This window comes from Mastigoproctus giganteus, chromosome 5, assembly GCF_048544385.1.
Source record: "Mastigoproctus giganteus isolate SK-2022 chromosome 5, ASM4854438v1, whole genome shotgun sequence".
Lineage (NCBI taxonomy): Eukaryota > Metazoa > Arthropoda > Arachnida > Uropygi > Thelyphonidae > Mastigoproctus > Mastigoproctus giganteus.
This window is the reverse complement of record NC_143579.1, coordinates 58,932,754-58,957,194: the sequence shown is the minus strand read 5'-3', so window position 1 is coordinate 58,957,194 and position 24,441 is coordinate 58,932,754. Positions and strand designations below refer to the sequence as shown.

At 33.7% G+C, this 24,441-nt stretch overlaps 1 protein-coding gene across 1 annotated transcript in view; it reads right to left on the bottom strand.

The window, feature by feature from the left end:
• Positions 1 to 24,441, bottom strand: part of Ns2 (nucleostemin 2) — a 119,589-nt gene that overhangs the window by 71,291 nt on the left and 23,857 nt on the right. The window contains exons 6-9 of the mRNA XM_090374563.1: positions 19,831 to 19,983; positions 15,542 to 15,700; positions 7,886 to 7,999; positions 2,187 to 2,315 (exon numbers count right to left, since the gene is read on the bottom strand). Of these exons, the coding sequence (XP_090230689.1) occupies positions 2,187 to 2,315; positions 7,886 to 7,999; positions 15,542 to 15,700; positions 19,831 to 19,983 (555 nt within the window). The remainder of the gene's footprint in view (positions 1 to 2,186; positions 2,316 to 7,885; positions 8,000 to 15,541; positions 15,701 to 19,830; positions 19,984 to 24,441) is intronic.

Genomic DNA, 24,441 nt, shown 5'->3' with positions numbered 1-24,441 from the left:
CTAACCATGGTTCACTGGTGACAGCGAAGCAACTACAATGGGCAAGCGAGCATCGAAACTGGATCTTCAGTGATTGGAAGAAGGTCGTCTGGTCCGATGAATCACGTTTCCTGTTGCACCATGTGGACGGCTGGGTATGTGTGCATCGTTTACCTGGGGAAGTGATGGCACCTGGATGCACCGTGAGACGAAAAAAAGCCAGTGGTGTCTTGCTCTGAGCGATGTTCTGCTGGGATACCCTGGGTCTAGTCATCCATGTGCCGGGCACTCTGACGTCTACCATCTACCTAAACATCATTGCTGACCAGGAACACCATTTCATGGCAATGGTCTTCCCCTCTGGTAGTGCCCTCTTTCAGCAGGATAATGCGGCATGCCACACCACACCGGATTGTTTGAGACTGGTTCATGGAACATAAGGAAGACTTCCAGGTATTGCCCTGCCCTCCAAATTTCTCAGACATCAATCCCATCGAGCATCTGTGGTTTCTGTTGGAACAGCAACTCCGATCTGCAGCATCTCAACCATGGATCTTACAGGAGTTAAAGGATCTGCTGGTTATGTGTTGGTACACAAAACACATTTAGAAATGTTGTAGCATCCATGCCTCGCCGGGTACGAGCTGTTTTGGCTGCAAGTGGAGGACCAACATCACATTAGACAGTAGTAGCATATGCATATGCACCTACTGTCTCCACCATGTTATTTATCTGTCTGTCTGTCTGTCTGCAAGTAACAATTCAACTTTCTGTGGATGGATTTTCATGAAATTTTATATTTGAGCCTTTTAAAAATATCTGTTGATCCATTCCATTATTTTTTTTAACCATTAATGAATCAAAAGCTCTAGTATTTGTGAAATGAACTCTAGACAACATCTCAATTTCTAGTAGTCCACTCATTCAGACAGTACTAAACCAATTCCACTGTTAAGGACTACAAATTTGAAAGAAATTACCAGTGGACTGTTTCAAACACATAAAATAAAATTGTTCATGCTGCTTTTATTGAGCATTGTTTAAAATAAATCCAACAGCCATATTTGACATGATCATTAACAACAATCTATTTACATAGTATGAAACATGCAGTCTGTGACACCAGCAAATATTTGTGACGAGAAATGCTGTGTCAAGAAAACACCTAGATTTAAAAAATATATACATTCTAACAAAGTCTAATGGAATGCTAACAAATCAAAAACATGATTTGTGTTTCCATAGTTAAAAAAAAAACAAAAAGAAAAAAAAAAAAAAAAAAGTAAATCCAAGGATGTGACAGACTGATGTTTTGGTATAAGGGTTACGAATGGTCAATGGAAGATTACAGATTTATATACTCACTACAGATTTGCTAACTTGCTGCAGATGTAATCAATTTTAGCAATTATAGGCTGTAGAGAAGCCAGTAACAAAACACTTCAACATCCAGTGCATCCATAAATTAGGAGGTCACTTTATGAATAAAAGTTTTTCTAATATTGAGGTATGCTCAGAGTTTGGTATGACACATTTCTGTGGTTCCATATACTATGAAAAAATTCTAATTCCAGTAAAAAAAAATCTTAGTTACTTTTTTAATGCAATAATATCCTTTATTATTTATTTATTCATCACTTCATTCAATTTCATAAACTTTCTGGATCTGAATTCCTCAGAATTTCTTTCATCTCGGGCCAAAATCAGAAAACTGAGGCAATCTGCTCCTCCCTGAGTTTAAAAGTTATTTTCATATTACCATCTATTATAACTAATCTATTATAATGGATGGTAATTTCACATTACCGTCAATTATAATAGATTACCATCTATTATAATGGATGGTAATCCATTATTTCCAACTAAACAATGGATTATCATCCATTATTAGTTAGGCGAGCAGCAGAATGTATTCTTCAAGAAATCTGAAGATGCAGATATTTTCATGCATGCAAGCTATATTATTAGCAAAAAAAAATTGCTAAATTATTGGATTACCATCCATTATTAGTTGGAAACACATAAGAGATGGCAGAAATTCTGGAAAATTTTCAAGATTTGTATGTTAACACATTATTTTAAACAACCTTTAACTCTTTCAGCAATATATACGTACTGCTGAAAGAGTTAAAAAACCTTTATTAAACATATAAAAAACCTTCATTAATAATAGTATGAAAAAAATAAAATAAAATAAAACTATTTACCTTTGTTTCTCCAGCAATTGGTGCCACTTTACACACTTTTTTTGCTTTAAGTGTGTTTATGATGGAGCTTTTACCCACATTGGGGTACCCAATAAATCCAACACTGATTTGTTTCTTATCCTGATGGAGCTAAAGCATGTAAAATTTTAAATAAGTAACATATTAATCATAGATTATCTGAAATGAAATTATATTATACTAAGTCCTCATTTTATAAAAATTCACATAACAATTTTTCATTTTAAGATGTATGAACAATTAGTATCTCCCTTACTAAAGTATGTGCAGCGAAATTTTCCTATAACAAAAACATGGCAAGCAGTGATAATGTTGCCATCCCTGCCTACAATCAATACCCTGAATCCCTTGAGCACACTATAGACTGTCAGGACATTAAAAGATAGTGAAGTTAATAAGATCACTCTCACTGCCAATGGTGACAAATGAAAGCAATACTGATCTTATATTGAAGAGGAGGAATTTTGGTTACAAGTGCATCTTTTCCTTTATGTGACTACTGTACTAATTTTGAAGTAGATTTTCAAAACTGGCTTAAATGTGGAATGTAGCCTCAAGAAGAGCAAAAAAAGTTGATGGCACCTTCAATATTGTAGGGAGCTCTATAAAGCGAGGAAACAAAAAACTAATGTGTTGCTTGATACTACCTTCAAGTTTAGGGATCCAGCAACTCCTCATTTTGGCATCCAAACCCTAGCCATCAACTTCAACCAGTAAATGAATCATCATTCTGTTTTCTTTATTTTTTCTCTTATACTGTATGTTTGTTTTAATTTGTTATTGCTCATTTAAAATTATCATTTATTATAACAAATACATATATATGTATGTTGTCTCAGGTTGTCATATTCCTACTTACTACTTTTAAATTAATGAGAAGTGCAATTTCATTTAGCAAGTTTTCACATAATAAAGTAATTTCAAGGAATGAATCCAATTAGTGTTAATTTAAAAAAATTATTATAATCCCAGAGCTCTTTCTGAGTAAATAATATGTTAAACTCAATTAGGTTATTAAATATGAGCTATTATTATTATTTATAAAGCACACGAGGATCTAAGGCCATATTGCACAGTAAAATACTTGATTATGAACAATTACTATGCACAAGACATAATACTTGTCTTGAGACAAGTTTATTTATCTTGAATATATTCATTTACATGAAAATGTATAATATAAATGTCTTAAATTTTAGATATATTGCCAATGTAATGTAGACCATTTACTTAAGTGCTTTTGAATATTAATTTGTTCTTATTTTGTATATTGTCTGCACAAGGGTGTGATCATGAGCCGATTTGCATGCTGTGCAGCTAAATAGGAGTTAACATTATTTAAATACACTGGTTTTTAAATATACACCTATTTTTAGTGTAGCCTGACTCCATGTTGAAGCAGTCACAGATGTAGCTAATACAGGAAACTGCATTTTATAAAGGAATGGGCACAAAAGCAAGCTTACTGCTCATTCAGTCAACTAAATAGTCAAATTAGGATTGCCAATATGTTAGGAATGTCTGAAAGAACTACTTTCCCTGAATGGAGAACCACTTCAAGACTTGAGGCTATTCAGTCTCTAACAGATATAGCCAGACAACTTAAATGTTGTTGTTGTTATTTGGTTTTTAGGAGCATTAGCAACTAAGGCCATATTGCTCTGGGGATATGCGATGGTCATTCCCTGACCTTTCCGCATCTTCCGTATTTGGTGGTCACGGGCCCAAACCCCAGTCTAATCAAGAAGTGTGTGCTACGCACTGCTGCTCCTGCCCACCTGGCTATGGAGGCGCCAACTTAAATGTTGATTTTGTAGTTGTCCTCAGACATAGAAGGATGCTCCCAGAGCCAAGGATAGATATCCGAAGAGCGAGGTAGATCAAGAGCAAAATCCTTGAATAAAGACAATCATATTCAACATCTGGCACAGAGGTTTACAACACCATTTTAGTTGCATTTGGGCCTGTGACTGCTACAGAAACTCCTAGTCTGTCTCTACCATATGAAGGAGGTTGTATGAAGGTGACCTCTATACATGACAGCTGCAATGAGGTCATCCTCATGCAGCTGTTTTGTATGAGGATGACTTCAGTGAAGGCATGTATTATTGCTTATAGATGAGTACAGATTTGCTCTACAGCGTGATTCGCTGTAGAGCAAATCAACTAAGTCAACGATGAAAGTTGATTTGTTGTTAGTTGTTAGTTGATTCGCTGTAGAGCAAATCAACTAACAACTAAGTCAACGATGAAAAATTTCCCCAAAAAAAAAATCACTGAAAGGAACACCTATGGGGTAGGGAGTGGGAATGCATCATGAATCTCTTTAACAACCTGTATGTGATTTTAGTACAATGATTTGTGTGGTTTATTTTAATAGTATTCATTAAAGATTATTTACTTATGAAGTTGCAGTGACTATTTTCACAGATTCCTGTAACCTGATGTTTTGTGATTGCTGCTTACATTTTGGAAACTACTATGCATAGTTACTATAAAAGAAAAAAATCAAACAAGTACTTTTTTTAGTTCCTATTATGTCTTTGGTCATTTAATTTTTTTTTTTTCATATCATCTACAATGCCACCATAAGTAAACCAAAATTTATGTGGGATGCTAAAATAATTTCATACATTGCTTCATTTATCTTGGGACTATACATTTATATAAAAATGTATGATATAAATGTCTACATTTTAGATGCATTACCAATGTAAAAAAGATAAAGACCATTTAAATAAATACTTTTGAATATTAATTTGTTCTTATTTTGACTTAGTTTTTCGACATTACAGTGAAACTGTAAAATCATATCAGAATTTTTTAAAAAAATTAAAGAAAGTTTCCATTACTTTTTTTTTTGATGTAATATCTATTATGTACCACTTGATTCAACTTCATTAACTTCCAGAACTTAATTCAAAAGAAATTCTTTAAACTTGGCTTTTAAAGCCCATACCAAACAATTGAGGCTAAGTGCAATCCCATCCTCCTCTAATTTTCAAAGTTATTTTGGTACTGCCATCTACTATTAGGGCTGTTCAATAAAGAATGATCATAATCTTTCATGAATAACTGTACTACTTGCAATTCCTATCTGAGTTGCAGAAACTGAGACCAAACAAAGCTGTATCACATAGCAACTGTGCAGTTTACTTGTGCACATGGTGTGACCTTGGCAGTAAATCAAGTTTATGCCTGTTCAGTTTTGCCTACATAACAATGGATGTGACACGCGAGGAACATTATGCTGTTCTCAAATTTTGTTTCTGTTTCAAGAAAACATCAGCTGAAGGTTATGGTGAACCTACACTTCCATACAGCATAGTTTACAGGTGGTTTAGAATGTTTAAAGATGACATGATTCAATCACAAAAATCAGTGGTCCTGGAGCTCTAACCACTGCTATCACACCACAGAAACCATAAACACTGTTTGTGCAATTGTGAGAGAAGATCATAGTATAACAATAAGGCAACTGGCAGAAATGTTGAGAATATCAGTAAGAGGCACACAAAGTATTCTCCATGACCATTTGCATATGGCACTTGTTTATGTATGCTGGGTTCCAAGACTACTCACACCTGAGCAACAGCAAGTTCGCATGGAGATTCGTTAGGAGCTTCAATGGATGGTTACTGAAAATGGTGAGGTTCTGTACAAGGTGATAACGGATGAGACATGACTTCATCATTTCAACCCAGAGAGTAAGCAACAAGGTCTGTTTGGAACTCTATGTCATCGCCAACACCAAAAAAAGCAAAAGTTGTGACGTCTGCAGGAAAGGTTATGGTTATTTCTTTTTTTTTTTTTTGACAATCAAGGAATGATGACATGGCATGTTGTGCCATGTCATATGACTGTTACAGGACCTTACTACAGAACTCTACTGCACACTTTGCAGGATCACATTCATCACAAATGATCACAATTGCACACAGGTGGATGGACGTTGCATCATGACAATGCAAGATCTCGCATTGCTCATAATGTCATAAAATATTTAGTCAGCATTAATGTCAAATGTGTTCCTCGTCTGCCCTATAGCTCTGACCTTGCACCCTGTGATTTCTTTTTATTTTCAAAGTTACAGAAGGAGCTGTGCGAAAAACAATTCTAGTTATCAGAAGAAGTTATAAAGACATCAAGCTCAATTCTGAAATGCATGTCAAAAAATGGCTTCCACTATGTTTTTGAAGAACGGCAGAAACATTGGAGTAAGTGCATTTTATTAAATGGAGACTACTTTGAAAAGAACAATCAAAATATGGATGACGATATCTGTGGGGTGTACGTACATACCCCACAGACCTCAAGTGAAATTGCACGTACATTTTGTGTATTGGCAGTTAATTGTTACAGATTCCTGATCTCATTTTTGTTTCAACATCTTTAAGATGCTGCATGATTTCCAATCTGTATGAAGAAACTAGTTATATCTTTTATGGAGTATAAAAAAACTGATACTGGAATTACACTGGTCTAATGATCTCATAACTGAATGTAAACTTTCAGCAGCTAGACTGAATTACTACGCTTATTAGTGCAATCTTCTTCTTCTTCTCCATGAAAACTGATGATGCTGTTGTATATTCTGGTGTATAAGTTAACCTCCGTTTTTGCCTTGAAAATTTGTGCTTAATTGCACATTTGTTGTATGTCATCTTTCACATCTAACTTATTGGTGTATTACAATAAAATTATTAAAGAACTACTGTCTACTTTTAATTCAGTTATTTTTGTCCTTTTAAAAATTTACACTGACATTTTATTACACTCTACAGAAAATTGTAAAGTAAGCATATACAGTACTCCCTTATCTAGAAGAGTGTGAAACCAAAACCTACAGACAGAAGTTTTAAAAAAGCAATGTAACATCACTCTTATTGATGCTATATGTGTACATGGGAGGCTTTGATTATGTAACCAAGCCATTCCTTTTTGCCTGTTTGTTACTGCAAATTGGTTTTCTGTAAACAATACCTCAATAAAGATGATTTGCTATAAAAAAAATTTTAATTTCTAAAGTTTACTTTTTGAGAACTTGAAAAGTAAACCCAAATACATAACTCCCTATGAATTTGAAAAACTGTTTTCATTTCAGGTAGAGATGAATTATTGAGTTTTAAAAGGTGAGCAACAAATTAGGTAAAACTATATATCAGAAGTTAAATAAAATAAATACAATTACACTATGTGAGCATATTTATTTTGTTTAACTTCTAATAACTAACCACATATAGTCCTTGTTTCAGACAATTAAAAAAATATATGTGCAATAAATTGTAAATATACTGGTATTAAATATATACACTTCTTTATGCATTTCCTTGGAGACCAGACTTTTTTCTCTAAATCTGTCAATATCTATAGAGCCAAATGCTTAATGGAGGATCTCCTCACCAAATCTGCTTCCGTAAGTTTGTAAATTTATGTAAATGTTCATTACATGATATATATAATCACCATTTATTATATTTTGAGCATGACAAACAATCTGACACTAATCTGGAAACAGAAAAAATTACTGCTCCAATCCCAGAGAATGATACTATACAGTAGTACATAGTAGTAGTTTAAAGATAAACTAAACATCCTGAACAAAAGTCTCATCAAAGGTTCTTATGACATAAATTTTACACAAAATCTTCAAAGAAATACAAATAAAAATCTGAAAATACCTTGGAAAACTGTCTCAGGAGATTTATGAGGGCACCTTTACCAAATGGATTTGTGATACTTGCATGAAATGCCATAGTGGGATATTCTTCTGAGAGATGTGTTACCCATCTTTGCTGTAAAATAATGAATTTTTATTAGATAATCATGTTGTTTGTTGACAAAATATTTAGAAGCCTTAAGAAATAACTGTAATATTACTTATCAACTGTCAACAGACACACAGAGGGAGGCCTTAATTAACACTGCATACACATTGCTTGAAAACATGATCTTAGACAAAAAGTTATAAATTGAGTTCCTATAGACAAAAGGTTATAAACTAAAAAATACATTGTTAGCCAACTGATCAGAAACATATTTTATGCAGGAATAAGGATGAAAACCTGTTCGGCTGAAGAACGGCAAAAAATAAAAAGCCAACATTAATATCAAAAATTCCAAAAATCAATCATGAGCCACATTTAACTAATAAATTATTGACACAATATACTTAATATTCCTTTAATTATAGTAACGATTTACTTAATTTCATGATTTTAAAGAAATTATTCATATGCAAGTAGTGAGCAAATCACTTTATTTTCACAATAATGCAAATTTAAGTTAGTTATTGAGGATGAATTGTATTCAATTAGAAGGCACAGCAGTGACAGATTGCAAAATCTAAATTTGAAGGGTTATTATAGTTTTAACAAGTGTTTTTAAATTAAAAGTTTTTTTATCTATGTATACCTAAACATAATGTATAGGTATACATAGGTTTTTGTTGCTGCTCATATATAGCAGCAACAAGCACATAACATAATAATAGCAACATACAATAGCATATAATAAACAAATAACTCCCACTCAATTTCTTACTGGAGAAATGAGTTCTACATCTAAAAGAGCATGTCTCTCTTTGTCAATTTAGAATTCGACAACAATAATGCTACTTTTAAAGAAATAAAATATAAAATAAAGTACATTATAAAATGACTGAAGAGATTTCAGAAGTGAAAAACTCCAAATGCCACTGAGATAGTATGTCTCCTTTAAAGAAAGAATAAAATAAAGTCTGCTCAATGAAGTACTCATGGATATTGTACATACACTCATTCTATTTCTTCCTAGGCATTTCATATGGAAATACTTAGGAAGAAGTAGAATGGGAAATTTGATGGCCATGTTCTCATCTCTACAGAGGGAAAAATACAAGGTACAACAGCAAGTGAAGCAAAATGTAGTTTTCTTCTCTGCTTTTTAGGATTTCAACTTAACTTCAACTGTTTTGTTCAATGTTGTGTATGGAGTTTACATAGTTTTTTTTTTTTTTTTTTTTTTTTGGTAGTTTTTGGCGCATCGGCTTCTGTGGCCATAATGCACCACCCAAGGTTTTTGCAGTACTTTGATCCAAGCCCGAGGCGGGATTTGAACCCGCGACCTTTGGGTTGCTAGGCAGGCACTTTACCCACCCGGCTAGCCCGGTCGGCAGTTTACATAGTCATCTTTTGTCCCATGATGCCTGATTTCACCAACTCCAATATCACTAGTCTTTTCTATTCAGTTCTTGTGCTTTTTTGAGTTAGCACATGACTGTGCCCTGAATATTTTAGTCTTGACAGCTTCCTGAGTTTGTGCCTGGTTTAAACAACATGACTGCTTGGCATGTTTTTCATGCACGGCACACTTTTATTTTATTTTTATTTATTATTTTTTAAAATTTCTTCAAACTATTATTTCCATTAACCTTTACACATAATATCATGTTTCAGGTTTTATTTTTCTGTATTTGTTTAACTTCATCAAGTTTAGTATAAAACAGTCCTTTCTAGTTTGTTCTGGTTCCATGCTTTTTAAGTTAGCTCATGATTGCGTCCTCAGTATTTCAGACTTCACTGCTTTTGCTTGGTTTTTAAGCTATTTTACTGTCCAATCATATTTTTCACTTATTATTTTTTATCATATTTCAAAATTTTTGCATCCTTTGGTTCTTCTTTCTTAAAATTTAAACATTAGTCAATTTATATTTTATTAATTACATGGCAGTCTTTAATATATGAAGTAAGAAATAAAATTATTTCAAATATAATTCTAAATTATTTCAAATATGCAAATATAAAAATATTCACAAATTTTTGTTGGTATTTATATTTGTATCCATGATTATTTTGTTCATTTTTCACAGCTTTGGGCACTTCACTGGTCAGAAATGTTTGCTGACCAGTGAAGTGTGAAATCTCTTCCAGTCATTTTATGTACTTTCTGTATAGAACTTTATTTTATATTTTATTTCCTTAATTAGAATTACTGTTGCCAAACTAAACTGACAAAGAGAGAAATATACCATTTTGACAGACTTTTTCAAATTTCATTTCCCATTTGGCCAGTATCTGTAAGGATTTGATGTGTAATGCCATCAATCGTGTGCTCAGTTTTATGCTTTCAGCTTTGCTGCCTTGAACTGTGATAGCATTGACAGGTTTTGCTTGACATATTCACATGTAATTGTCATGATTATTTATGTTTAAAAACATGTTTGGAACTGAGGATTGATTTCTTTTCTGTAAGTATTGTGTTTTCCAAATATGCAGATGTCAGACACTACTGTTGGGGGGGGGGGGAGATCCATCCATTTTACAGGTGGAGAAATGTGTTATTTATGTCTCATTCAAAACATTCTTTGCCACCTAATGACTGTAAAATGGTTTTCATTAATCAAAGATAAAAAAACACTCAAACCTACGTTGGTTTAATTATGTTGGGTAGATAAGTTCTTGCGACCTAAGTATCTTTTGTGATGGTGATATTGCAAAGACAGCTGTCACTAAAGAAGTGGGTGGCACCTCCATAGCCAGGTGGGCAGGAGCAGCAGTGCGTAGCACATGCTTCTTGATGTAGGACAGGGTTCGAGCCCGTGCCCACCAAATATGGAGGATGCGGAAAAGTCAGAGAATGACAACCGCATATCCGTGGAGCAATATGGCTTTAGTTGCTAATGCTCCTAAAAAAAAAAAAAAAAAACCAAAGAAGTGGTAAGAAAATACCACAAAACATTTGACACCATTATATACATATTTCCAAATCAGAAACAAATATAATTAAACCAAAGCAGGTTTGAGTGCTTTTTTATCTTCAAATAACACAGTTTACTTATGATGCTGCTCAAGGAATATCTGTTTTTGTTAAATCATACATTATCAGAGAGTACTTTGTTTATGTGCATGTCAAACAGTTGCACTAACAGTAATGATATTTAATAGTAGTCACTTTTTTTAAAAAAAAAAACAAAATGTAGAAGCTCAACTTCTTTTTTCCTAAGGGAAGCAGCAACATCACAAAAATGATAAAATTCTATTCATTTACAATTCCAAAATAATCAAAATCAAAAATGTTCCACTTATGACTCACTTTTCAAACGTGCTTATATAAAATTGGAGCAGTGTGTGGTGTGCCATGTGTATGTACGTCATTACTATTTGGACAAGCTAAATCACACATATAGTTTTGATGCTATGTACATGCTGGCTGCAAAATATTAGAAATCTTTTCTCAGTTTCAAATAGGAGTATTGTATACTTTGAACTTAAAGCATTTATGAAAATAAACATAAGAGAAATAATGAGAATGCTACTCAACTAAAAATCACATATCCATACATTAAGGAAAAATGCTATCCCAAGCTAAGAATTTTCTTCATTGATTATTGTTCAAATAATGTTCAGACCATTATAAAAGTTAGCTAATACAATAAACTGAAGTACAAGAACTCATCCAATGCAAAATAAAACGTATTTCATCCTTTGCCAAAATAGCTATAACTCAATGTAAATTGGATCTACAATTTAATTGCTGATGAATAGAAAAATTACAGCTATAAACTGTAAAAAGCAATAAACTAGACATAATTATCACTGAACTGCAAGATAAACATGAATCTGATTTTAACACTGTAGTAAAAACATAAAATTCAAATAATGTTGGTCATCTTAGAAGGAATTAGCATCAGGAAAAACAAGTAAGCTCTAAGCATACAAAACTGCTACAATATTTATGAAAACATATAAACGCAAGAGAGATGACTTATTTATTTATTTAGAAAACAATCATGTGTTCTTTTGTATACTTTTCACTGAAGCAGATGCATGAAAAAAGTCCAACAAGCTTCCTAAAATTTTCTCTTTATTGTGCAAATATAGAGATACAGTCGGACTTCTTTTTAACGAACTTCCATATAGCAAATTTTTCTATGTAGCAAACTTTTTTGATTTCCCCTTGGTCATTACAGTGAAAATAATTTTCGTATAATGAAGAAAATTTCCATATAACAAACTGAATTTGAGAGACCTGGGTACACATTGTTTGCACTCTGGCCTTTAGGCAATAAAGCTGATGCTGTAGAAAGCACAAATTAAGAGCTAAAAGGATTAGGAATTAATCCCTAAAAGCTAAAGGGATTAATTCCATGAATTAAGAGCTAAAACGTTTTACAATTTAGTGGTGCATGTAAAACCCTGCAGGAGGAAACTGGCCAACCACAGCACGGAATAGAAAAAGTTGGAAGTTTTGAGAGAGGCTTTTGCCCAGCAGTGGCAAAAAGCAATGGCTATAAAGAAGAGGTAAACCTATACAACATATACACTACTGTACCGAGAAGTCATGCATGCTGGTTAACTGCTATCTATGTGTCCACAGCCATTGGCAAAGATTAAAGCATATTTCAGAGAAGGACACTGGCTCTGGTCAACCTGTTTTCTACTGTAAACATCCTATTAGAGAATTAGGAGAGAGTGATTTTCCTTTATCCTGGAAATTCATCTGTTATTTTGAAAAAATGAGTCATCCACACTTTCATAAATTTCACTTGTCTCTGTTTACAAGGTAGTTATAAGTGGTCCCTAAATCAGTTTTGTTTTAGCTGCTGTGCAAGTAACCTTAGAGTGTCCTTGAGTGTGGTATGAAAAAGTGGAAGTGCTTAATAGTGCAGATCAGAAAGTTAAAAAAAAGAAAAAGAAACTGCTTTAAAATTTGGTATCCCTGCCAGTAGTGTGTCAACCACTCTGAAAAACTGTTTCGATTTTCAAACTGTTTGAGGAAACAGGACCCAGTCAGAAGCGTGAAAAATTATGCCTGTGTGAAGATGTAGATGAAGCAGTTTTTAAGTGGATGAAGTTGATTCAAGACCAAAACGTGCCGATATCAGGGACATTTGTGGGGCATAAAACATTCCAAGCCAGTTCTGGTTGGCTGGACAAATTTAAAGAGCACCATGGCTTACTCGAAAAAGTTATTTCTGATGAAAGTGGAGTTACAATCGAAGAATTGAAGAAATAGTTTTGAAAAAAATTATGGAGGACTACGAGCCCAAAGACATATTCAATGTTGATGAAACATGTCTATTTTTTTAAATGTTTGCCAAACAAGACACTGACTTTTAAAGGTGATAAATGTTTAGGTGGTAAAAAATAGTAAGGAGAGAATTAATCTTGGTTGGTGCAAATATGGCTGGTAATGAAAAACTGAAGCTTTTGGTAATAGGCAAAAGTAAATAACCCTGATATTTGAAAGGAGTAAAGTCATTAGAGGTGGACTACAACTACAACAAAAATTCTTGGATGACAAGTGAAATTTCTGAGCAGTGGATTTTAAATTTCAATAGAAAAGTAACGAAAGAAAACAGAAAAATTGTGTTGATTGTCGATAATTGCCCTGCCCACTTTCACTCAGTAATTTCGAAACTTACAAGTGTGAAGCTTATTTTCTTCCTTCCGAATACCTCATCTAAACTGCAGCCCCACCACTTATTTTCCGAGGATTTCAGTGGAAAGACCTATATTTAAAAAAAAAAAAGTGAACACTAGAATTTGGAAAGGCCAAAAGAGGTTTACAAAAAAAGCGGTTGAATTTAGACATTGATTAGAATTTGGTGGCATTGTTAGGGGCATACTCGGTTGATTTAGCTAGAGTGGTTGTTGTTGTTGTTGTTTTGGTTTTTAGGAGCATTAGCAACTAAGGCCATATTGCTCCGGGATATGCGGTGGTCATTCCCTGACGTTTCTGCATCCTCCGCCGTATTTGGTGGTGACGGGCTCGAACCCCAGTCTAATCAAGAAGCGTGTGCTACGCACTGCTGCTCCTTCCCACCTGGTTACGGAGGCACCTAGTTAGAGTGGGGGGCAGAATGGGAGAAAACAGAAGGATGGGGACAATATAGTAGGCATCCCCAAAAAGGTCAGAGGGAACGAGCCTCACCAGGCAAAATATGGAGGAGACAGAGACCCATCTCCTCTCTCCCCTGCCTGGGAATGGCATTTTATAGGGAACTGGGTTTGAGTACCCAGTTCAGATCGCCAAATGGCGTTTTGACAGCAAAGCCGCAGTATGTCTTTATCGATGATTGCTGTCGGGTCCGTGTGTTGAATCCGGTAGGAAGGTCAAACTGCCCATCCCAGGGGGTGGGATATATTAGCTGTCAGTGGGGAACCCACCAGGCAAAGGGGGGAATAATCCCCCTCACCCGGTAGGGGAGTGGGAGAGATACACATTTACTACATTCATAATCTGCATTCTCACTCTACTTGCATTCTGTTTTTATACTTTTTTTCTTATAATGACATATGACCACAACGAGATCTTCAAAGCTGATGAAACTGGACTTTTTTTAAATTGCTACTAGATAAAACACATTTAAAGGCGAGAAATGTAGCAGCAGAAAAAGGCTGAAGAATGGAATATCGTTCTCCTAGCAGCAGACATGTCTGGCACAGAGAAGCTTCCTCTTTTAATCATTGGGAAAGCCCAGAAGCCTCGATGCTTTAAAGGTTTGAAGACATTACCAACTATGTATCGAGCAAACCAAAAGGCATGGATGGCATTGCAAATCTACAAATAATGGATCAGAGACAGATTGCAGAATGAGTGAAAAAAATTTTGCTGTTTGTGGGTAACTGCACCCCTCATTGTCAAGTAAATGACCTAACTGAAATCACTGTCAAATACTTACCACCAAATATGACATTAGTTCTTCAGCCACTTGATCAAGGTGTAACCCAGCGTTTTAAGAAAAACTACCGAATGCTATTAAACAAAAACAAAATCTTGAAAGAAAATTCGATATGAAATCAACATCCTGCAGGCATGTGTTTCAGCATGGGATGAAGTTGATGAAAAAGTGATTGCCAACGGCTTCAGACATGCTGGATTTACCTTGAACGATGCAATGTGTGAAGTTTTGCATGCTTCTTCCTCCATTAATTGTGAAAAACAGTCCAATAATAGGGAAGAAATATTTGAGCAAGTGCATCATCACCTAAACTTACAGCCATGTTTTGGCAGATTATTTTAAAGTACGAAACAATTCTCTTGTTAGGTCTTGATAGGTATGTAGCCTACTTAGTGAAATTTACAATTTAATTGTAACCGTACTGCACTCTTCAATCAATGCAAAATTTATGTAATTTTCTTGTTTAATACTGTAGTAAATATTATAAATAAGATTATACTATATTATATTAGTAGAATTACATTAAATTTTCAAGCTTTACTTCTTTTGTTGCTGATTTTATGAACGATCGATATAATGACTGTTTTTCTCATTCCCCTGGAGGGTCGTTATAATAGAGCTTCGACTGTAATTTATTATAATGATATATTCACATATTTAGAAACACACTTACCGTGACCCATGTGGGTACTAAGTCACACTTGTTAAGGATAAAGAAGAGATGCTTATGTTGTTTCTCTTTCCGTAAAAATGATTCCACATGTTTGGAACGAGTACCCATAGGGTCTCTTGCATCCAAGACCTGAATTACAACATCTGACGAGTCTATAACCTGAAATAATTTTTACTTTTAAAGCATACATGCATGTTCATGAGATACAATAAAATGATATATCATAAAGTAAAATAAAAATGCTTATTTAATATTGCTATTCTTAATGCATGTATAGCATAAGTTCAAAAAAACTTTACTATGATGATGTGTAAATGTTTATGAATTATTTCAAAAAAAAGACACAAATTTGCTAGTTAATTAATAATAACTAATTAAGTAACAGTTAATTAGCAACAAATGACAACTGTTTATATATGATCTTATAAGAACTGGCAACAGAAAATTTTCTGCCAAAATGATACTGACCAGTTAACCCTTAGAATAAACAAATTTAACCTTTAAAATAATATCTCTGTATTTACTGCTTTATGTAATAAGAACTTCAAATTATCTGGAATTATCTGATTGCTATTGAGTGAAATGCTATATTTTTACATAAACATAATAAAAAGAATATAAGAAAAAAGAAAATGAATAAATATTTCTGTATGACAGAGACAACAGACCTGAACATAACAATTTTATCAAGGTTTAAATTATAAATATAAAAATCGCACATGTATTGCACATGTCCTATGCATAGATTGTTGTTGTTTTTGTTTGTTATTTGGTTTTTAGGAGCATTAGCAACTATGGCCATATTGCTCCGGGGATATGCAGTGGCCATTCCCTGACCTTTCTGCATCCTCTGTATTTGGCGGTCATGGGCTCGAACCCCGGTCTAATCAAGAAGCGTGTGCTACGCACTGCTGCTCCTGCCCACCTGGCTATGGAGGCGCCACTATGCATAGACAACATGACTAAAATATCAGAAAATTAAATTCAATATCAAATAGAAGCATCACACACAGAAAAGTAGACAATATAAAAACATCTCCAGTTCCTTAAGTGAGGACAGAAGTGGACTGTATGCACATATAATAATAATTAAAACACCCCATAAATTTTCTGGATGATGAAAATCTACAGATTGTTCAGCTTGTGGTAATCCACAATGGACATTAAACAATCAGTAAACAGTTTTTAATTGTTGATGGTTCATATAAAATAAAACACACTTTTCTAAAAGGAAATTAAAAGAATGGCAAAATGGTGAAATGAAGCAGCTTTTTCGCATTTGACAAAAAAAAAAAAAAAACATCACTCAATCATACTTTTCCCATTGCTAAAATGTGACCATCCAATTCTGCACTGAACTTTACCAAACTCTCCACCATGGCCATTTTCCAAGTGGAGAGTTTTATTCCAATATGATCCACAGCACACTTGCTGAAGGTAAACCTCGTGAGATCCAGCTACTGTTACTTCTTGAGATTTTATATTTGTACACCTTGGTTCCTATCTCTCCCACTAGTGAAAATGTACCTCCTGCTTTCATTTACTTTAATTTCCTTCAGGGTCATACACCTCAATCACATCCCCCAAAAGATGTCTAGTTATAAAGCTTTGTAGGTTGCACCGCCTAAGTTGTACAAATCATAGTTGCTGCCTCCTGGTCCAATACAACATTCCAAATGAAGTTTCAACAATGCCTTATACAGAGGGATAATGACATCCTCCTCCCTGCCTGCTAATATTTTTGCTTGCATATATTATTAATAGTCAACATGACATATTGACTTATTAAAGTCTTCTAATGGTGGTACAAGACTACCTTTATCGTTTATTTGGCAGTCATCAATTTACAGGTTTGACAAACTCAAATGATACAGTAATTTACAATAATAATAATCCTCAATTATTAATGTTAGTACATCACTATAAAACACTTTAATAATCACACATTGGTTTAATAATGTTAACTACACACAAAAAAAAAAATTTATGCTGAGTGGGAAAATTTATTGTTGTTATAATATTTTAAAGTGTGAAAGGCATAGGTTCGATATTTCAGACTGCTAAATCAAAATTACAAACTAATTGACACGACTCCACATGAGGTTTAAATTTAAATGGTGAAATTTAATGGAATGTCAAGCAATTTCTATTACAACCTCAGCACATCAAGATACCCATTAACTTTGAAAACCATAGCAGATGATTTTTTTAACAAGACACGATAAACAACTCCAAAGTTCAGTTTTAAACATAATGTCATTATTGTTATAACAAGATTATCAGTGTGGTTGAGTACAAGTCTACTTCATTTACTCTTTTTTGGTGATTAAATCTAATATAAATCACTCAGTGTCTAATAAATCTCTCAATTTAAGCTCGAACTTTATTTGTAGTTAAGCATCAATACTTTTAATTTTGATTAAACAACCTGTTATAATGTCTTCCATTATAACAACAACATTTATTTTATTTTCATGTTTTAGAAATTTTTTGAAAAGTTAAAAGTATTATGTAAAGCTGAATTACTAAAATTATACATGATTCTTACAGGAAAATAAAAGGTAAAGCCTGATAAATGATATAATTACTATTAATTCTTCTTAGACTATAGAGAATCAAATGATTCTCTACAATCTTTTTTCCATATCTTTTTTTTTTTTTTTTTGCTTTTTTAAAGCAAATTGCATTAAGGTGAACATACCTGCTCAAGAAAGATAGCCAAGTCAGTTTTGTAATTGACAGTCATTCATGTTTTGCCATCCGACACATGTTCAGGGATGGTGATAATTTTGTCAGTCGGTCAAAGTTGCCCATGTACTACTAAAAACAAATTCTCCCCAACCAAGTGCCAACCGACATCTTTGGCATGGAAGGATTAAACCCCTGCTGCCACATAGAGGTGTGGACAATGAAAATAATTACTAAGGTGGGAAAACTCATTTGTTACAGCAGGGTAAGTAACAAAGTTTTATCTATGACAATTTAAATAAAGTTGCTAATAATTTGTAAAGAAAAACCAGATAAAAGTTTTCAATGTAATAAAAGTGAACTAGAATTAAAGTTAAAGCCCAAAAAAAAAATTACGAATGTTTAAAAATGTGGTCAACATCTGGAACCTTTCTAAAGTCAATGGAGCAAAATTTAAAGTGAATGTCAAGTTTGAAAAATTCATTGTATTTAAACAAGTTTCATTACATCAGATTTTTTGTTAATGCTACATTTTGAAAACAAAAGAGTCAAAATAAAAATAATTAAATGTTTAAACTCGCTTACCATTCATTCCAGATGTATGGTTTTAGTTTTAACTCTGGCGGCTACCGTAAAGCTAGCAGTTTAATCTTAAGAGAAATAACATTGTTTCAACAAGCTGAGGTTAGCATTTTGTAAATTCTGTGACCAGAGCTTAAATTGTAATAATATGCAGAACTCTACTAAAGAATATTTTCAGATGATGATGCATTTGATTCAATACTTCTTCATTAGAAATGTTGCTGTCAGTTATGATAGCATTCTGTTGTTTTGAAACCAAGCATTCAGACCTGTGTCTGCTGTGAACCAAAACAGTTACTGGAACAGTTAAGCATGTTCAATAAATGGAAATACATTAAATATTATTTTCAGAAATATTTAAATTGTTGTCTTTTACATATCCCATGTAAAGAAAATGTTTTTTTTACATATCTGTGTAAAGAAAACGGTGATGGTTTTTGCCAAAGTCAGATGAACTGTTCCTTTGTTTATGCAGAAAAATGCTATTTAAACAAAGAGATTGTTTTGTTCTGGCTCTGGTGACACATCTAATCGGGTGTTTAATTTTGAATATTTACATTAAGATATAATCAATTATGTAATGAACAAAAATATTGAAAGCAATTCTGCTTCCAGGAGGCAGCAAAAAAGGAATGTATGATCTTTTAACTTCAATAAAATGATTATTTCTTCTAATAAAAGAAAAGATAATTTTATTGGATTTTATTAGATAGTGCTACATTTATTGTGCATTAACAAATCAGCTATTCATTATGCCAAAGAGATGAGAGCAAAGTCAGAGCAAATATTATTCTGATTCAATTTCTGGCATTAAAGCTGTATATGTAACTTTAATGTGCAATTTTTCCAAGTATTTTCCAACTTGCATTAGAAAAATTAGTGGGAAGAATGAATCCGAACATTTCCTTCAGAATACTTCTCATATTGATTGAAACTTTACAAAACTGGCACAGGTTTCACTCTGGTTATATTATTAATATCAAGGAATTATTTGACAAATTAAATACTCTAAAACTTACTTTATACAGTTCATTCCAAATACGTTTTGACTGGCCCTTAAACATGATCATCTCTCTAGCTTCCTGCTTTGACTCTGCACTGTCATCAACCAAATCACCATCTTTGGAGATATCATATTTCTCTGTTGACTTTGCAGCATCAGCAATAAGTTGCTGAAAACAGTTTCACATATCAGACAACAATCATGATAACAGACAAATAATTTACATTAAAAATGTGAATCATAATGTTTTTCGCAAAAATCAAAAAAAAAAAAAAAAAAACCTCAAACTAGGCTAATTATATAATATTACCTAAAATGAACAGCTGGAATTAGTTGACAAAACAAAGACTCCTTTTCATTTATCTCCTTTGAGATCATCAAATTATACAAAAGGCAGCAAGTAATCTGAACAAACTAATTATTATTCTCGATATAATGAAATGAAATTCATTAATCACAGCAGAATATAAGGCCAATTTAAAACAACAGTACATTTTGAATAAAACAATATTTCAAGAGTATAAATAATTCAATAGCAACCAAATATTAAATATTCAAATACAGGAAAAAAAACTTTTGGTTCCAGATGTAAATATATGGTGTCCTTTTCACCTCTCTGCTAGCCTATTTGCTACAAAGAAGTGATGCAACAACTGAGAAAATATTCTGGTTTCTTAGCTATCACATCACTTCTTTGTGGCAAACAGACCAGGCAGAGGCAGGGCTCAGCTTGCAAACTAAATAGACGTTGTGTATTATTACAAGGGAATGCTGAAAAGTAGTCTCCAATTTTTTTCCTTGAAAAAAAAAAAAAAAAAAACATAGCAATATACACTAAAACACTCATTCATTTAGACTTTCTGACACTTCTGTGTGAAGTTTCATTTTTTGTACTAAACATCTCTGAATTCAGCATTGAAAATAGTGCAAAGATGAAAATGTCAGTGTGGCATATACACATACCAGCTTTTACCAACACAGTCAACTTTTAGAAATTAGGGGAAAAAAAAAAAAGAGTAGACTTTTGCAGAGCTCCCACTCTGGCTAGATGTCCATATGGTATTCAAGGGATTTTCTTCCAAATTAATGTGCCACATGCCGCAGAGGGTAAATTATGTGTGTTATCATAAAATGCAATAAACTGCATTTTAAGGTTCTTTACTTTGTTTATTTATTTTTATTATGTCTTTTCATTCTGTTCAATTACATAGCATTAGCAGAGACATACGATGCAAGAAAGCAAGCTTATGCAGCATCACCCAAAAAAAAAAATCCTCCCATTTCATCCACCTATTCACTCCAAATGCTTGCCAAGCTCAGCCTTAAATTTATTTAAGCTATAAACTTCCACAACAACAGATGAAATCCTGTTCCAGGAAACCAACTACCCACTGACTAAAGGCAAATTTAAGTACATCTATTCTACAACTGTCTTTCCTCAGATTGAATATATGCCCTCTGAGGTTCTTAATCTGAGCAAGAGGAAGAATTCCATCAGCATTGAGCTTGCTCAGCCCATTCAAGGTCTTATACACCTCAATCAGATCACTTCGCATGTGCCTAGTCTCCAGGTGCTGAAATTTGCAGAATTTAAGCCTATCTTGGTAAGAGCACCCCTTTGTTCCCCTCACCAATCTTGTTGCCCTTCTTTGTACTTGTTCTAGTAACTCTACATCCTTCCTAAAATGAGGCCTCCAGATCTGTACACAGTATTCAAGGTGTGGCATGATGATTGCCTTGTACAATAGGATAATCACCTCCCTGTCCCTGCTAACAAAATTCCTATATATCATTGACAAGGCTCCATGACCTGATCTTGGCAGCCCATCTGCACTGCTCAACAAACCTCATATCTGACTGCACAATTATCCCCCCCCCGGTCTTTTTCACTCTCCACTTCCCTGAGTGTAGTACCACACAGTTGGTACATATCTCGGGTTATTGCTACCTATATGCAATACTTTGCATTTGTCAAAGTTAAACTTCAGTTGCCATTTGTCAGCCCATTTGCCCAACTTTTCTAGATCTAGATGCAGTAGCATACTGTCTTTACTGTCATTAACAACCCTGCCAACCTTTGATTCATCTGCAAACTTGAACATTAAGCCTGATATACCCTCAGCAATATCATTGATGAATACACAAAACAACAATGGGCCCAGCACGAAACCCTGGAATAGAGTGAACAACCTGATAACCAGCAACAACAATAATGCACTAAAACTCCATCTGAGTTTAATGCTATTTACAAAAAACAAGAGCAATGAAATTAAGATATTGAAGTTAAATTTTTATCACAAAAAAATAGTACTGAGTAATGCAAAATCTATATAATGTAACCAGGTAGTTTCATTACCTGGTTGTTTCATGCATCATGCCAAATTACACAAATTAACTACCCAACAATTAAATTACTCAACAAACTAAAAGTAAGCTAACTTCTTTTCACAAACAAATTCTTTTTAAAAATTAAACACACATTTAAACTAACCTAACTTTCTTTTAACAACAAATACAATACATAAAACAGAGTAAAAACCTGATAACCAGCAATAACAATAATGCACTAAAACTCCACCTGAGTTTAATGCTACTTACAAAAAACAAGAGCAATGAAATTAAGATATTAAAGTTAAATCTTTATCACAAAAATTAAATGTGCAAACATACCTGTCACACAGAGGTAAAAAATAAATTGAAAGCTAGAAGATGTACTCGATTGTTGTAAAACTTTCAATTAAATTGCAAGAGTTATGCAAGCAGCAGAATAGTGATTGAATTTTGACTAAAGAAAATATTCCACCAATTGATGTTCATTGGCAAATGAGGATTGTTTGCTAGGATGATTTTATAGACATCAGCAGCATTCAATGTTGGGCTACACGTATCCATGATGTAGACCAGGGGTGGACAACTTTTTTCGTCAGCGGGCCGAATGAAATTTTCGCATCATGATGCGGGCCGGAATAGATTGAACGATTTAATAAAAAAAATCAGAACCTAAAAAATGTTATATTACTTGAATTAATATTACTTATTAATGTATTTAAAAAAAAATATATCTGAATGTCCAATTATCATTGAAAATGCGGCATTCGGCATCAATTTTTCATTTTTTTTTAATTGGCTCATTTTATGAGCTATAAATTATATTAAATTAAAAATTGTAATATTTAGAAAAGGCATAAAACATAAAATATCTCGCACCAATATTATTTTTTTCAATAAGAAGTCAAACCCAAAGGAACTTCGTTCGATCGATGCTACAATAATAATTAGGAAATAACTCTTTGACGCTGCGTAGAATCACTTGGTTACTGTTGTACTGGCCGCGATTCCCGATTGAACCGAACATTTACGGCGAGTATAGTAAGGTATGGATTTTCTATATTTATGCATTTACCGAGGGGGCCGGATTCAACATCGTCGCGGGCCGGCTGTTGCCCACCCCGATGTAGACCTTAGAAACAGCAGCCCAAATGACAAGTAGCATGGCAGTAGGCCACAAACAACAACTGATGAGGTTCACAGATAGATCATATTGATGAAATGATCAAAGAGAATCACTAAATTTCTTAGCAGACAATTCAATAGCAAACAAAACTGTCATTTCATATAAACAGTGTGGACTATGATTGGATACCAGAAGCTGTGTGCACAACAGATTCTGTGAATACTCACTAAGGAAGTGAAACAAAAGCCAGTGGACAATTGCAAACTGTTGTCCCTATGATGTGAATTTGAAGGCAACAAATTCTTGTGCAACATTTTCACTGGAGGCAAAAGTGAAGTGCATTAATTTGAGCCAGAAAACAAGAGATGGCCAATGGAATACCATCACAAAAGTTCACCAATGCCAAAGATGTTAAAGACCATGTCCTCTGTTGGAAAAGGCATATATCCAAAGATTTCATTCTGACATGCAACAATATTTCCTCCAATGTGATAACTGGGGGTTCATATGAATGCAAAAATGACTGAAAAGATTCACCATCTTGATTTCCTGCCTCAGACTACTACTTACCATGCAGTCCAGACCTTCAAATCCTAAAACAGAAGGAATATCTAAGAAGACAGCACTTCTTGTCAATGAGGATTGAAACCAATGAAACCAAGAGAGCAGTAAAGATAATAAAGTTCTATTTAGACTCCAGCATGATCACTAGATCAGAAGAGGTTATATTTAATTGTTTTGAAAATGAATACAATTGTTTACTGTATTTAGCAGTCATACAGGATTGAACCACAGTCCAGTCAAATAAATATGCTTCTGCACTCTCACGCTTAGCCACTTTGCTGGTTCCATCAATCTGATGTACTCATTTAACACTGGTGGAAGTGCATGGATTACAGAGGTGACTATGCTGAGAAATAATTAAGAAACATTACAGAATAAAGTTCAAGGAAAGTTTTAGTTTTTGCTTTGATATTCCAGTTATTGAAAAATTTTTTTAATTTTATTAAAACTAAATGAAAATGGGCCCGCAGTACTGGATTCCATGGTTTAAGATAATAATAATACAGCACATCCAGTAGAGACAATAACCAGATTTTTAATACCAAGTAAGTTAAGACTAGTTCGTAGCTTTCAGGGTAAATGAAACCCTTCTTCAGCAATGCATACAGA